General features: G+C 38.9%; 1 protein-coding gene across 13 annotated transcripts in view; it reads left to right on the top strand.

Moving 5' to 3' along the window:
• ATG7 (autophagy related 7) overlaps window positions 1-16,480 on the top strand; it is a 350,453-nt gene that overhangs the window by 134,987 nt on the left and 198,986 nt on the right. For all 13 annotated transcript variants that reach the window (XM_070237251.1, XM_070237250.1, XM_070237256.1 and 10 more), the window contains 5 exons: window positions 3,079-3,167; window positions 4,756-4,877; window positions 9,463-9,553; window positions 10,333-10,477; window positions 15,307-15,465. In XM_070237251.1, coding sequence (XP_070093352.1) covers window positions 3,079-3,167; window positions 4,756-4,877; window positions 9,463-9,553; window positions 10,333-10,477; window positions 15,307-15,465 — 606 coding nt within the window. The remainder of the gene's footprint in view (window positions 1-3,078; window positions 3,168-4,755; window positions 4,878-9,462; window positions 9,554-10,332; window positions 10,478-15,306; window positions 15,466-16,480) is intronic.

The following is a 16,480-nucleotide window of genomic DNA, read 5'->3' as shown; positions in this document are numbered from 1 at the left end:
CCCCCTTCCCTCTGTCCTCCCAGAATTTGAATTATTTCCTTAGAAAAGATTTCTAGATGTAGAATTACTGGGTTATAGAGTTTAAACAGTTGAAGGTTTACAATCTGAAGTGGTGTGCTGGTAAAAGTTTAACAACTGTCTCTTGGCGGGTGAGGGAGCCCTGATTTTGTAGTGTTTGCTTATTTTTATGGTATCAGTACTCCCACCATGGCCAGTTTCAAGCTGCCAATGTGAAGTCACATGATGTGTGTGTGTTGGGAAGAGAGAGTAACACTTGGCTCTCCCAAGCCTGTTGGAGCCAGCTCTAGCATACCACTGCTTATAATAACTATTGCCCCCACACCGTGCCAGTTTTCCCTCCTGCCAGCAGTGCACCCTTACCAGCATTGGATGTTATCTATTTCTACACATTTGGTCGGTTGAAAATGGGCCTTAAGTCCTTATTTCCCTCAATGAAATGTTGGCTCCACTTATCGGTCCCAGTGCCACTGCACTGCTACAATAAATACTGCCTGTGATTGTGTTAAAAACAGCCCATATCGCTGTCCCACTGCCAGTCTTTCAGGCAAGCTTGCTTGAGTCTTCTCTCTCCAGAGCATTTATTAAAGATTGGATGTTTGGGAAATGTTTTATAATTTCGACAACATTAGCCTTTAATGCTAGGGCTTTAAAAATCTTTGGACTAGAGCAATGGCAAAGGAGCAACAATTGGTATGCTATTCGCGGGCTCTTCCTTCCCTTAGTGCTCTCTGCATCTTGGCAGCCATTTATGACATCGCCGTGCATTAGATATTTGAATTTTTTCCCTATACTTTTAAAACATGTAATCTCCTTTGTGCATTTCCTGTCATATCAAGTGTTTGGGTAAATAGACAGCCATTTGTCAGATAAGCATGTTTAAGGGGATCAATGTGGAAATTTCTCTAGCTGAAGACACTCAAGTTGACAATTTTGCCCTCTTTTCTTTCTCAGAAAATTGCTGGGTGGACTGTAGCCAGATCGTGACTGAACCACTTCAATGAATTGTATATTCTCAGCTAAGCAGAAAGGAACACGTATTTCATAAACCTTCTAAACAAAGGGTTTTTTTGCAACTACATTTTGCTTCTTTCTGCTGATTTGTATTATAAAAGGAAGTGCTTTGCCCAAGTTCACACAATGAATTTGTGGCCAAGCCAGTACTAGACCCCAGAACTCCTAGCCAATGATTGTTTCTGACTGCCATTTAAAAAATTTGTTTACCCATGTAGTTAAACTGGTTTACCTAGCATTGTGTCAGCTAATTCCTACAATGATCGAGGTTCCTGATTTGGTCCCTAAAGCACTTAAAGGTTTTGGACTCACTTTTGAATCATCAAAGGAATATTAAATCATGTTCAGCCTAGTGTCAAATCCATTCTGTCATTTTCCTGTCGGGATGCTTGCTTTTTATACTCAAGCATGCCTCGTGTGTGTAGGAGAGTTACTTTAAAGCATTTCAAGCTGACCTCCTTTTATGGGTAAGCAGTAGATTTCTCTTTAGCAGTTCATTCCTGCTGTATAGCTCATCTTAGGTCAGGCTGCTCTGAGAAACTTACTCCTGGTCTTTCCTGCTCAAAAAAAGATTTTTTTTTCTTATTACCTTCCTACCTCATTGCCTTTGTATTTAGTGTCAGAAGTATGCTCATTCTTTGAAATTAGACATCCACTTGTAGTATCTAATATAACATTCTAATTTATATAATTTAAATATCACCTACATTTACAGATTATAACACCTAGACCCAGAGAATATCTGGTAAACTAGAACTTATCCCCTTTTTTTCTCTGCCAGTTAAGAAAAGATAATCTTGAAACTGAAGATAGATAAATATGTAATGGTGCTATATTGATCTGAACAAAGAGGTCAGTGAAGTTACTACAACAGAGTTGATTTATTTATGTTGTTAGAGTTACCATTTGTAACAGATAGATTCATATTTAATTCAACACAGATTCATATGTATGGTCATCCTTTCAGGAAACACAGGATACCTTTATTTGTAGTTTCCTTTTCCACAAGGAGATAAAACATGAGCATCTAGGGAACTTTCAAAAGTAGAGCTGGCAGAGACTACTCAGTGCTGTCCCTTACTAAATGAGCGCCCTAGGGCAAATTAGTCAACTCCTCCAGGACTCAGTTTTGTTTTGTTTTTTTTTATCTGAATCATGGGTATTGAAGCTCTTTCACTTGGCTCTGGTGTCCCCTTGACGTGCCCCCATCTTTTTGTTTACTGAAGGCTTCCTTACTTTCAGGTATACAAGATACTCCAGGCTCATCTTGTATTTTCCCTGCTTCAGCCCTAGAATTAGGCCTGTGTCCAAGAAGCCATGATTCCTTTTTTGGAAAGTGGTATTTAAAAATCAAGATGTAGGTGTTGGGTGCTCATTGTCTTTTGAGAGAAAGGAGACAGAAAAAGTAAAAACTGTTATGTCTCATGTATGAAGAGCTGTGAAAGTAGAGAGGGCAGAATGGCTAGTTCCACCAAGCGAAGTCTTCACAGAAGAAATGATATTTGAGTTTGAGTTTTCCAGACAGAGGCCAGGGATGAGGGAGTTGGAGAGGAAGAGGTGGAAGGAAATAGAAGTTAGCAATGTCATGGGCATCTGGCTTTTTAATTTCATCTGACTATAGACTTACGATGGTAATGGGCCACCTTTGATTTTTCTCATTACATAAAAATTAGCAGTTTTCACAGATTATGTCTCTTTAAGAGAGGATTTTCTCTGCATGAGCCTTGACAGTTGACTGTCTTCCCTCCCTCTCTATCTTCTTTGCAATCTTTCTTTCTTCTAAATGTATCTAGTTCCTACTCTGTCAGGCCCAATGCGAGGTGCAGGGAGTGCAGAGAATTTGACAGCTCCTGCCATCAAGAAGTTCTGTCATCTGGTGTGTGAGGTCCTTTTGCTTTCTGCTCTTCCCTCTAGCCCTTCACCAGGTGTCTGCTTGTTAATGCTTTTGCAAAACAGCGTAAAGAGGGAAGTGGAAGTATCAGTGATGTGTGTATTGTGAATGTGACATGATACTTGACTCACTCAGAAAGTCTTCTCTGTTCGCAGGTAACAGTTGGTGTGTATGATCCCTGTAACTTAGCCCAGTACCCCGGATGGCCTTTGAGGAATTTTTTGGTGCTAGCAGCCCACAGATGGTATTTATGTGTGTGTGTGTGTCTGTTTGTTTGCCTTTGTCTATATGTTTTTGACACTGTCTGCCTATATTTGTATCTCTGTTTTCCCAAATGCATTTTTTCGTTTTTGGCATAGAAACCAGATAATACATCAATAAATTAGTCATGATCAATTACCATTAATAGTGAGTCCCTAAGCAGGACTAGCATGGAGCTGCAGACTGACCATGCCATAGTAAAGATATCTGAGAGTACGGCAGGGCGAGGAGTCAGGGGTCCCAACCCTGAAATTCTCCAGCCCTCCCTTCAGCTGTCTGAGTCGCTCTCTGATAGGATTTTCCTGTTGCCACCAGCCTCCTTTTTTCTTAACCCTGAAGTAATTAAAACAGGGTATCTAACAGGCCAATATACATTTGAAAATATGTTCAACATCATTAGTCATCAAGGTCATAAAATATTATGAGATACTACTCATTAATAGATGAGGTACAATAGTGAGATACTGCTACATATCCACCAGAATGACTCAAAAAAATGACCATACCAAGTGTTGTCAAAGAGGAGAGCAACTAGAAATCTCAAACGCGGCTGGAAAACTGTCAGTATCTAGCAAAGTAAAAAATATCTATAGCTCAGTGATTCCACTGTCAGGGAGAATGACAGACTCAGATACACGCAGAACACATGCACAGGAATGTTTATAGAAGCAATATTCTTAAGACCCAAACACTGGGAATAATCCAGATGTCCTTCAACAATGAAATAGATAATAAATTGTGGTGTACTCATTGCAATGGGAGGCAATGTTGTAGTGAATCTGAATGAACTACTGATACGTGTATCAACATGGATAAATTTAAAAAATGTAATGTTGAGTGAAATAAGCTGGACCTAAAAGAATATATAGTCTGTGATTCCATCTATGTAAAGGTCAAGACAGGCAAAACCCATGTATGGACTGAGTGGTAGTTACTTTTGAAGGGGGTGGTTAATGACTGGGAGGAGGCATGAAACAAGCTCCTTTATAGTTAGGATTTGTGTAACTTGTCTTTGTATGTGCTTTACTTAAATAAAAATGTTTATTTAAAAAAAAGACGAAGATCGCTGAATTATAGATTGTCCGCAGAGGGAGAATGATTGTACTTACTTATCCAGGTGGTCAGTCTGTATCGGGCAAATGGGCTTCCTAACTACTGACTGACGTGCTGTCTCATAGAATGTAAGTTCGGATGGGGAGAAGGGGACCAGAAGAACCCATGCATGCCTTAGAGGTTCTTTTTAATGTCTTGTGAGCTTTTTTTTTTCTTTCTGTATTTAAGATTCATTTGTCAGAATTACTTATGTGCATTATGATTGTTACATAAAATTCACCTAGAAAGACATACAGCCAGTTCAGCCTTCAGCCTTTAAATGCTTTAACGAAAGCATACTTGGATGTATTCAGATCTCTCAAAGGTTAAGGCCAGCTCCCAAGGGTGTCAGGAAGGCATAATTACAGTGAATTGAATTCTCTCCAACTGGATTTGCTGAAGCTCTTTTATGAGCTCTTTTTTTCCTTTCTTAAAAAAAATTAATAATAATTAAATAAAAATCCGGGGTCTGACAACAGGAGTAGCAGTTTCCAGTCCGTCGAAGTCCTCTGCTTCCGGGACCGCACCATGCAGGGTGTGAGAGATGTCGCCCACAGCATCATCTTCGAAGTGAAGCTTCCAGAAATGGCATTTAGCCCAGGTAATTTGCTGGTCTTTGAGAATGCGTATAATTATCACTTATCAGAAACCAAATCAGGTTTAACTTTCCTTTCATGCCTCACAATGGCAGCAGGAGGGAGAAAAAAGTATAACTCCTACCTCTTTGCCAATGCGAACACTTCCCTGGAACAGAGGGCATGCTCTGCTATTCACTCAGGAACAAAGGCAAGGACTGTCCTCAGGAAATTTCCTCCAGGCAATTTTGTTCAATCTTGAGGAGTTTTTTTCCCTAGTTTTTGTTTTTGATTAACACAAATCTTTATTCCTGACCCTTCTTAAAGGAAGAATGAGGTATTAATGCACTTACATGTTTATTTGTTGCATGCTTAAAGTTATATGTGATCTATTCTCCATACAGTAAACCAGGCAGCAAAAGTCCTATTTCCCCCTCCACGTTTGATCCCGCGTGGTAGACGTCAGCTGTTATTCCTGTTTCATAGATTAGGAAACTTAATGCTCACACACATTTTATATATATGGATATGTGTGTGTGTGTGTGTGTGTGTGTGTGTATGTGTATGTATGCGTATGTGTACATACATTTATTTATATTTATATACCTATCACAGAAACAGAATACATACTCAAGGTTGAGTAAAACAAAGATAATAATACCCACCTCATGGAGTATCCCTTATGAGGAATCTGTGTCCTGCGTAAACGACAGAACACAATGTTTGGCATATTATAGGTGCTTAATAAATGCTAAGTCATGTTAATTTCCTATCTCACCCAAAGCTCAGCACTCTTTCCAAAATGATCCCTCAGATGTCGATGACTTTCCAGAGATCTGAGTCCTTCCAGAGTCCTTCCACATATGTTATTTAATCTGCTCCTCACAACATCCACATGGTTCCAAGGCATGTTGCTCTCTCTAACCCATGCGTCATATGCCTTAAAGTGTGTGTGTATGTTCAGGGGAGTATTGAAATCTCTTCTGAGATGTTATTTCTAGAGTACAGAAGTCAAAAGGGTTCAGGTTTGGCTCTGATGACGTTTTATCAGTAATTCTTTGCCACAGCACTGAGAAATATCTTAAATAAACTTAAATACGATTAAATATCTTAAATAAACTTCTCAGAAAGTTTGACAGAGGACTGCTTGGTCAGGCAGAGGAGAAAGCTGTAACTTGTTAGGGGAGAGCCATAAGAAATCTGTTGCCTCTCTACTGTCTTTAGATATTAGTGTTTGATTTAGCACCCTCTTCTGGCACATTCTAAAATAGCTTCCAGATGATGTAACTTACGTAACATACCTTTGTTTTATTAAGCTACAACTTGAAGATAGTTCTAAGGGAATGAGGTGCGAGTTAACTAACAAGTAACTTGTGCCTGGTCTATGCCTAGCAGTCCACCAGGGACCTTCCATACGCTGCTCACTTAATCCTGCCAGCCACACTGTGGAGGAGAGAGTTTTCTTTCCATTTTTATGATAAAGTTGCTGAATTACTCCTACTCCCTGATACCAATGATATGGCTGATGCTTGGTGACACTGGCAAACCCAGGAAAGACTGTCCATTTTCACTTGAAGAAGAGTCCAATAGCGCCTTCAAAACGTCTTCTCTATGCTTGATATCGAGTGTGGATTATTTAATTTAGGAAAGTCAGATTTTCTTTTTTTTTCTTCCATTTAATGTTTTCCCTCTTAGCTGTAAATAAAACTTTATAAAGAATTATTTTGTATCATAATGTGAACTGAAAGTATTAGTATGGTAGTACTTTTTAGTATTTCTAAGGCATCCCATAGTTGAGATGGTAATGGTATCAAAGTATAACTTTAAATATCGTATATCTTCTTTTGCTCCTCATGGTGCAGGCAAGCCCACTCTTCACTGCTGATACAAAGAGTGTTCCAGCAGCTGGCTGAAGGAAGCAGCAGGTGCTGCAGGAATGGGCGATCCCTCATTTTAATTTCTGTCCTTGATGTGCTGCTACTGGTTACCCAACTGTCGGAAGACAGGACCTCATTTTCCCCTAAAAAATATTTTATTAATTTCAGGTCTGTCTTATGGATGGATATAACTTCTATGGAGGCAGATATGATAGATTAAATATTATTGTCCTATATAGTATTTTTTTGTTAGTAGTAAGTTTAAATTACATCTAATTTTCTTAGAAATGGCTGTAACATTTTGAGTGTTTAAAATTAAAACATACAGAGATGTTTTAGTTTGAAATGATACTTTGTTTTTGTCTTATTTCTTATCTGTAACAGGAGATAGCTTAGGCTGGAGTTTTTCATTACGGTACTAGACTGTGGTTCTGAAGTTCTTGTCAAGTTTCTGTGCTACGTATTAGAGAAGCAGTGTTTATTTAATGTAAGAATAGCAAGGAAATCAAACAAAATATTAATTAGTAATAGATCTGAACTCTTTTTTTCCCCAGGAAAAAAATTTTGAATTCTTAATCTCTTTAAGAACTCAAATCTATTGTGTCAGTTTTCATTTTTCCAATATTAAAAACAGGACCACACTGGAGTGCCTGAGTTAGAATGAGAGGAGACATTTGTTTTCTGGCTTCCTGAGGTGAATGATGCCCCAGCCAAATTGGGGCCTATGTAGCTTTCGAGGATCATTGGCACCATGGTTTCCTATTGATCATCCTATGCCAGAAAGAAAAGATTGTGTAGGGCCAGGCTGGGTGGCCGAGTGGTTAAGTTTGATGTACTCTGCTTTGGCGGCTCAAGTTCAGTTCCCGGGCGCAGACCTACACCACTTCTCTGTCTGTGGCCATGCCATGGCAACAGCTCACATACAAAAAAAGAACAAGATTGGCAGCCGATGTTAGCTCAGGGCTAATCTTCTTCAGAAAAACAAAGATTGTGTGAAGGAATTTCTACAGCTTCTAGTTCCCATAATTACGTTGAGCAATACTATTTTAAAAGACAAAAGTCAAAAGCTAAAAAGTTCCCAGGGAAAGGAAAATAGAGGTGTTGATAGAAATCTAAAAGTAGGAGATTGGTCCAAGAGCACCAGCGTACAATTAGAAACAAATGTAAAATTCCTCCCAATAGTCTTGTATGTCTTAACCTTAGGTCAAGGCATTGCTGTTCCTTCAGAGACTTACTTAAGACAGACGTTGGAGGGGTGCTAGCCTGGCAGGCTGTGGCTTGGTGAGTTCCCTGCTAAGGAGTTGAGGCTTTCTTATGAATTTCAGGGATTCAGTGAGAAAGAAGAACAACTGAGGTCCTGAGATGTGGGGAGTGTAAGAGGGTGGATGGCCTTCATTAGCAGGATTTACAAAGTCAGGTTTCCATCAAGGAAGCCAGGTTTCCATTACGGTGAGGAGGTAGCAGGAGCATTCTACAAAGCAATTGAGACTTTTAGGAGGATTTTGCAACCATAGAATAGAGCGGCATATTCCTGACTGTGTCCCGTGAGATTTGAATTGGTGTTACAGGGTGAGGGAGGGAGACAGGGAGAGCCAGGTCAATTTGGGAAACACAAAACCAAATCACATAAAGTGGTTCATTACTGCAGGCTTCTCAGCTTTTTTTTTTTTTTTTTTTAAAGATTTTATTTTTTTCCTTTTTCTCCCCAAAGCCCCCTGGTACATAGTTGTATATTCTTCGTTGTGGGTCCTTCTAGTTGTGGCACGTGGGACGCTGCCTCAGCGTGGTTTGATGAGCAGTGCCATGTCCGCGCCCAGGATTGGAACCAACGAAACACTGGGCCGCCTGCAGCGGAGCGCACGAACTTAACCACTCGGCCACGGGGCCAGCCCCTTCTCAGCTTTTTTACCTGTCTCACGTGTGACGAGAGTCTCCAGGTTTGCGTGGTGATAGGTGTGGACAGAGAAGATGGAGATGGGTCTAGAAGCATTTCCCAAGCCTTAATTAGCCATGGGATCCTTATCCTCTCAGAGCTTGGCACAGGGCACACGTTGAGGAATGCTGGAATGGAGTTACAGAGGCTCCCATAGCTGAGGCTAAAAGAGTTCAGCGGACAAGAGCTAAGTCAGGGAAGGAGAAAGCCTGAGTGGATGAGGGAGAGCTTGAAGGAGAAGACAGCCTAGCCTAGGCACAGTCCCCCTGGAATGATCTGCACATGCGTAGGTGCAGTGACGGAGCTGAGAGGCTGAGCAGAGGGACATGGCAAGGATGAGGAACAGAAGGGATGTACTGAATGTAGAGGTTCACAGACATCCCGATGGGAACGTCAGGAAGGTGTGCTGCGGTCACGCTGGCTTGTCTTCCTCAGATAGAGAGCTTCTGCAGGCTTATGCCTACCCCACATACGATCGTCTTTTTTTGAGCCACTTCCAGTAACTGCAGAAGTTGAGGCAATTCGGGCTGGAGTTGGGGGCTGTTTCAAAAGCCCCTCCACAGGAATACTGTGCCTGGGTCTGCTGGCGTCTAGCAGGATTCCCAGCAGCCGAGCAAGACGGGGCGGCAACGCGGCGAGTAGATGCAAATTCAGGGGCAGGAACCTCTGTGAGGTGGAGGTGAAGTAGAAGCTCTCCAATGCATGCATTGTGAACGGTCTTTTAAGGGCAAGCTTGCTGCCTGACCTTTTTGTTTTTATTCTTCCCTCTTTCCTTAAACTTACTGTCTTATTTGCCTTAAGATTGTCCCAAAGCAGTTGGATGGGAAAAGAACCAGAAAGGAGGCATGGGACCGAGGATGGTGAACCTCAGTGAATGTATGGACCCTAAAAGGTATATTATGGAGGCTGTTCTCTCCAGTGGGGCTTTCTGTAACCAGGACGCACCCCGGGTTCTGTCAGGCCAACTGCTTTGCCCAGTTCACTGCAAGGGGTGGCGCTCACGTTGACAACCGGTGTTCTTCCACTCTTTGCTGCCCAACTCTCAATTTAAGTTTGGTAGTGAGAATTGATGTTAATGATGGACATCCTGAAGGGCACACAGTTCGTCTGTTCCTGTAGACGTTCTAAATGTTTTTCTGGCTTCAAGCTCAGACTCTCAGACCTGTATACCTGCATCTTTTAGTCCTTTATTCATTGCCCTTTAATTTTGTCTTATTAGCCTACATTGAAGGACGTTATAAGAAATAGTTCATGGAAACCAGTATTTAAAGGAGGATGTAAGTGCACCCTTTACTGAGGGGACATGGAAGAAATTTCTGTTTTCAGTATTAGGAAAAACTTTCTTCTTAAGCAGCTGATGTGTTTCTATTCCGGGACACAATGACTCCTATAGCTGGTCATGCTTCCCTTTTCACCTTGGCTTCTAGGAGCTCAGTATCAAATTTGTGGCCTATCGCTAGCAGTTACAGAGGACTACAATGGCATGTGTTCTATGTGGTAACCTTTCTCCTCCCCGTTTACCCTTAAGCTTCATCTTATTTTCCTTTTGTTCTCAATTTCCTTAGTATTAGGTTCTTGTTTTCTTGTACAGCTACTTTATATCTAAAAAGGACAAGAATGAGGCATACGTGAGTGACTAAATTAGTAAACAATAATTCTCTTATTTTCTAGGTTAGCAGAGTCATCAGTGGATCTAAATCTCAAATTGATGTGTTGGAGGTTGGTCCCTACTTTGGACTTAGACAAAGTAGTGTCTGCCAAGTGTCTGCTGCTTGGAGCCGGCACCTTGGGTTGTAATGTAGCTCGGACACTAATGGTAAGTTTGTGGCGGCCCAATGATTCCTTTGAAGCTGTGGCTTCTCTTCTTATTTTACTATCCCTGCATGCCTTCCATCTCTCAGATTCCCCTCTACTCTCTCCCTCCCTCCCTTCCTTCTTCCCTTCCTCTCTCCCTTCCTTTTTTATTTTCTCAGTATCTGTTTAATTATGAAAGGAATACATGGTTTTGTTACAAGGTAGAAACAGAAAATCTCTCTCCACTCCCATCCCAAGTCCCGCTTCCCAGAACTAAGCAGACTTCGTAGGTTAGTATGCAGCTTGCTGCCCTGAAGTCTGCAGGCGTCTGCCAGTACAGAGAGATGTTTGTTGTCTTTGCTGTTATTTATTTACTTATATTTATGAAAATTGGATCATAGCATACTGTCCATAACAGGTTTTTATTTTTAACTTAATAGAAAAATAATTGTGACTCTCTTTCTCTGTAGTCCATATTATGTATATGTAGTTTTTTGTTGTATAACTATGTCCTCAATTTATTTAATCAATTTCAGCATATTTTTCTTTAGAGATGCTGTTGAAATTAACAATCTTACACTTTTATCTTTACATATCCATGGGATTATTTCTTTAGGAAAAAAGCCCTAGAAATAGAATTACTGTGTTAGAGAGAATGTACAATCTTTATATACGTACATAGACAGATATTTTTTCCCCAAACTAAATTACTTTCCAAAAACATATGCTAGTCTGTACTCCTAGAAGCATGTGAGAAACAGAGCTTTGTAATTTGAATTTCTTTAATTAGTGAATGTGAGTCTTTAATTTTATTTCTCTTGTGAATTTTATTTCTTCTATTCATGTCCTTTGGGTTGTGTTTCTTTTATTGACTTGGAGTCCTTTTTGATGGGTATTAACCTTTTTTCTGTAATGTGATGCAAATATTTTTCTCAGTTTATTTAAGGTATCTTTAGCCATATAGAAATTTTTAAAATTGTATGTTATTAAATATGTCAATCTTTTCCTTTGTGGTTTACATACAGAACTCGATTTTATGTTTAGATCCTTATCAATGTGGAATTTGTTTTTGTTATATGATGAGAGATAAAGATCTAAGTTCTTTTCCACAAAGTTTTTGGAAAGTCATTTGTTTTAATGGCATGCAATCAATAATACAAATCATCATTTTTCTACCTTTATCAAAAACTAAGTCCCCTTATGACCCTGAGTCTCTGGATTCTCTGTTTTGTTCCATTGTTTCGTTTGTTCATTCCTGCATTCATACTCAGTTTTAATTCAGGTTAACATCTTTACAATATTGATCCCTAGTTCCAGAAACATGATATATCTCTTAAATTATTTAGATCGTCTTTGTCTTTTGGTCGTATTTTCTTTATATAAGTCTTGCATGTGTCTTACTTAGTTTATTTTTACATATTTAATGATTTTTTTCTTTTAAAGATATTTTTTCCTGCTGAATTTTCCAGTTGACTATTACTGGGATATAGGAAAGATAGTGAGTTTTGAATGTCTATCTTCTATCTGGCCATCTTTCTAAACTCTCTTAGTTACCATAGATTTTCATTTGATTCGTTTAAATTTTGTAGGTTGATAAGTATTCCACGCCAATGTTCGTATCTTTTTTCCTTATCTTATAGGATTGGCTAGGACTCCATAGTAATGTTGAGGAAGAGCAGTGACAGTTGGCATCTTCGTTTTGTTACTGACTTTAAAGAGAAACTTCTTGTTTTACTTTTAATTTTGATATGTGATATTGGTTTCTGAAATGCTCTTTTACAAGTTAAGAAAGTGGATGTCTATTTCTAGCTTACTATGAGTTTGTATTGGAAATGATTGTTGAGCCTTATCAAATACATCTATCAAGATAATCAAAGTATTCTAATGCTGAGCACTCCTAGAAAAAACCCTATTTGTTCATGGTTGTTATTCTTCTAATATACTATGAGATTCAACTGGTAATGTTTTATTTCTAAGGTTTACATCTATTCATAAGTCAGGTTGGTATATAATAATGTTTTTCTTCGTAGTGTCTCTCTGTATCTTATAGCTGAATTATGCTAGCTTTATAAAATAAAGCTTTCTGCCCTTTTCTCTGTTCCAGGATAGTTTAAGTATATAATTTATCTGTTCCTTGATGATTTGGTAAAATTCAGTTATAAATCCAACTGGGTCTGGTGCCTTTTGGAATTTTGTTGGTGATGGGAGCAAGGAATGTTTAGAAACTTTTTACAAATGTTTCTATACTGATTGACCTTTCTAGATTTTATACTGCTTTTCAGTCAGTTTAGTCATGTTGTTTTCCTAGAAAATAATCCATTTCACCTAAATTTAAAAATTAATTGACATAAAATACATGTGATATTCTCTTCTCTTTTAAATCTCTTTATCTCTCTCTCTCTCTCTCTCTTTTTTTGGTGAGGAAGATTAGCCCTCATCTAACATCTGTGCCAGTCTTCCTCCACTTTGTATGTGGGATGCCTCAACAGCATGGCTGATAAGCGGAGTAGGTCCACACCCAGGATCCAAACCTGTGAACCCTGGGCCACCAAAGCAGAGTGGGCAGAACTTTAACCACTAGGCCACAGGACCATCTTTCTTTATCTTCTTTTTAACCTTTCCTCTTTCCTAATGTTGTATAAATTTATGTTTTCTCTTTTTTTCTCTTATTCAGACTTGCCAGAGAGGCCTATTTTATTAGTCTTTTGAGAGAACTAAATCTTTGATTAATTTATTAGTTCTGTAACTTTTTTATTTTATTTTGTTTTGCTTTCAGATTCATTAATATCTACTTTTATCTGTTAATTTCTTCCTCTTTTGTAGAAGAAGTTTTGTGGAATTTATTTTATTGTTCTTTTTACAGCTTCTAGAATTAGGTGCTTAGGTTTTCTTAACATACTTTAAAAAGTATAAAGTCAGTATAGACCCTCTGTAGAAGATTTATAAAGTGTAAAAGTTAGAAAGCAGGAAAAAAGCACACCCATTTCCTACTTTGTCACTTATTTCCTTTCACTGTTTGTTTAATGTATATTTTAAAAATGTTATTTGATATATAAAAATGTCCCTTGCTTTTATCAATTAACATTGTAAACACTTCTCATGTCATTAAAAAGGATGCCTATAAAGCCTTTTTAATGGCTGTAAAATATGCCTTCTTGTATGATAAAACATAATTTACTGAGACATTCCCCGATGTTAAGTTTTAACATTGTTTCCAATTTTTTACAACAATAAATTAGGTTGCAGAGAACATTTTTGTGATTGCATTTTTGTCAATATTTCAGATTGTTTCCTAGGATGGATTGCTGGAAGTAGGTCAAAGGATCTGAATATTTTAAAAAATTCTAGAAACATATTGCCAAATTGCTTTCCAGAGGAATTACGCCAGTTTACATTCTCAGCCAGTAAAATGGCTTTTTCACCACCACATCCTCACCAGCATTGAGTATTGTAATTTTCTTTACTCTTTGGATTAGCCATTTAAACTGTGTAGCATTCCAGGAAGCCAAAAGTTGTGTGTGGAAATCCACCTGCATGTGGCTAAGCTGTGGCGTGTTTGTACTTTATCTGGCCTCCTTCCCACTGCCCAGCGTGTTCCCAGACAGCCTTCATTGCTTTCAGGAATATAAAAATGCTTCAGAAATAAATATTCCCAAACCAAGCACAAGTGACTTTTGGATTTTCCATGCCATTCTTCCCACTCCATGGTATATTGCTTAGCTGGTGAAAGTCACTTATAAAACTGGGTGAGTAGACCAAAAGTTACCAGTGAGCTTCAAAACAAACAGCCAATCTAAACTATGCTTTTGAAAGGGTGGATTCTGGCCTGTCATTCTCAACCCTGAAAACGAATCTTGGGTTCTTGTTGACTGTCCCCCTGAAATCATCAGTCTAACTGAGTTCAGAGTCCCTAATGGAAGGATATTGAAATAAGAGAGAGAGCAGAATCTTAGCTCTGTCTCCAGTCATGACAGAGCTTCTCTTAAATCACTATGCTTATTTATCATCTACTGAAATATACAGACCCCACCTTATCCCCTAAAAAGTGGGCATCTTCATTTGGTTGCAACTCTTGGGATCTCCTTCTCTCCCCACTGTTAAGCAGATCTATGACCTCAAGTGAGTCTTATCTCACTTATCTTTTCTGAGATTCAGTTTCTACATCTGCAAAACAAAGTAATTGGACCAAGGATTTTAGAGATCCCATCTAACTTTAAAATTGTGTGGTTCTATAAGCCTTTATGGGAGATGTAATTGAAGTGTGTGAAAACTATTTCTGAGAATATAGAATCATCCCCTACATTCCAGAATATTAATAAAGCTTTTGCCTCTTGGAGAAATAGTACAAACTCTTCTACAATATTATATGGTGGGAAATAACTTGTAAGACATTTTTCTGAGGAGTTAATTCAGGCTTTAAGTGAGTTTTAAGATGAGCTGTTGTTTATACTTAATTATTCATTAAAGGGAAACAAGACATTTGGGGGCTATTGCTAATCCCTTTAAGACAGCAACATAGACAATTCTTATGGGACTAATTTTCAAATCTTTTTCTGGTGCCACTGTCAAAAATAGTGAATTGTTAGTCAGACCCACTCTGACATTTCCTAGTTTCATTACTGCAGGAAACCATGCACTGGGTATATAATTATTTGTCTTTCAAAGGAAGTTGACATTCTATTTATTAAAAACTGAATTTGCACGATTTAATTGCTGAAATGTTCTGTATTTTTAAGTTCCGCACCTGATCTCCAAAGTAAACCCCTTTTAGGGATTTCAAGAGAGGTGCCCTGTGAAGTGTTCATCAGAACGTTCATCAGAAACACACCATGATCTCCTGTTTCCATGCAGGGCTGGGGCGTCAGACACATCACATTTGTAGACAATGCCAAGATCTCCTACTCCAATCCTGTGAGGCAGCCTCTCTACGAATTTGAAGATTGCTTAGCAGGTGGGAAGCCCAAGGCCCTGGCTGCAGCAGACCGGCTCCAGAAAATATTCCCCGGAGTGGTACGTTGATGGTGTTGGGGAATGTCAGAGGTTTTCTCCTATATCTTTCAGTGTTGGAGTCTTGGCGAATGAGGCCCTATGGTATTGGTGAAAGAGAGTTAGACATCTGTCATTTACTGCCAGGCCCTATTGGCTGAGCCTCTGTTTCCTCATCTCAGAGATGGGGATTGAAAAACAAAACAAAATCTCGTATGTTATTGTGAAAATGAAATGAAGACTGTATGTAAAAATGTTTTGGAAGTTGCGAAGCATTATCTGAGTTTAAGTTAAGGAATTTGGGGGTATGTACATTTTTATATCCTTCCTTGTCCCAAAGGGATTTATGGTGGCTCAGATGTAGAATGTTATTTTTCCCTCATTACTAGAATCACTTGATAGTTACTTAGTACAGGTTTATGAAATTAAATTGAGTTTAAGTCTGCAGAAGAAAGATCAGGCTAAATATTTACCATTTTACTCTAGTTGCCTCCTGTTTTTGAGTTGCGTGACTTGCTTTAAAAACCACTAGATATAAGAGACATGTCCTCCAGCTCATTTGAGTCACGATCTTGCCAGTTTTTTGGGGATCATCCAGCAAAAGAGATTTTGCATCTTGCATGCTTAATTAATTTGTCTGACAGAGGTTAGATTAGGTGTCTCCGAAGCATCTGCTTATACTTAAAGTGCCACAAGAGCCTCTCAGCACTAACTAAAAAAGCCTACTTTCTCAAAGTTTCTCTGTTTAGTCACTCAGCATTAGATTCATTCATTTTAGAAGTCTTTGCTTTAGAAGCAACTCTGACAGTTTTGTCCATTTCACCAGGGTACCCAAGGAATGTCATTTATTTGGTTTAATTCAACAGTATTGATTGAGCACCCACTGTGTGCCCAGCTGGGTGCTAGAAGCCAAAAGAAATAGGAATAAGTTACAATCCTGTCATTGAAGAGGCATGTTAGGTTTCTGCTGTGATGGTATTGCATGCCACACAATCCCAGCATCTCAGTGGCTTACAGTCATAAACAGTTATTTCACACT

Source organism: Equus caballus, chromosome 16 (genome assembly GCF_041296265.1).
Source record: "Equus caballus isolate H_3958 breed thoroughbred chromosome 16, TB-T2T, whole genome shotgun sequence".
NCBI classification, from domain to species: Eukaryota; Metazoa; Chordata; class Mammalia; order Perissodactyla; family Equidae; genus Equus; species Equus caballus.
Note: the sequence above shows the minus strand (reverse complement) of the source record. Positions and strands in the feature narration are given on the sequence as shown.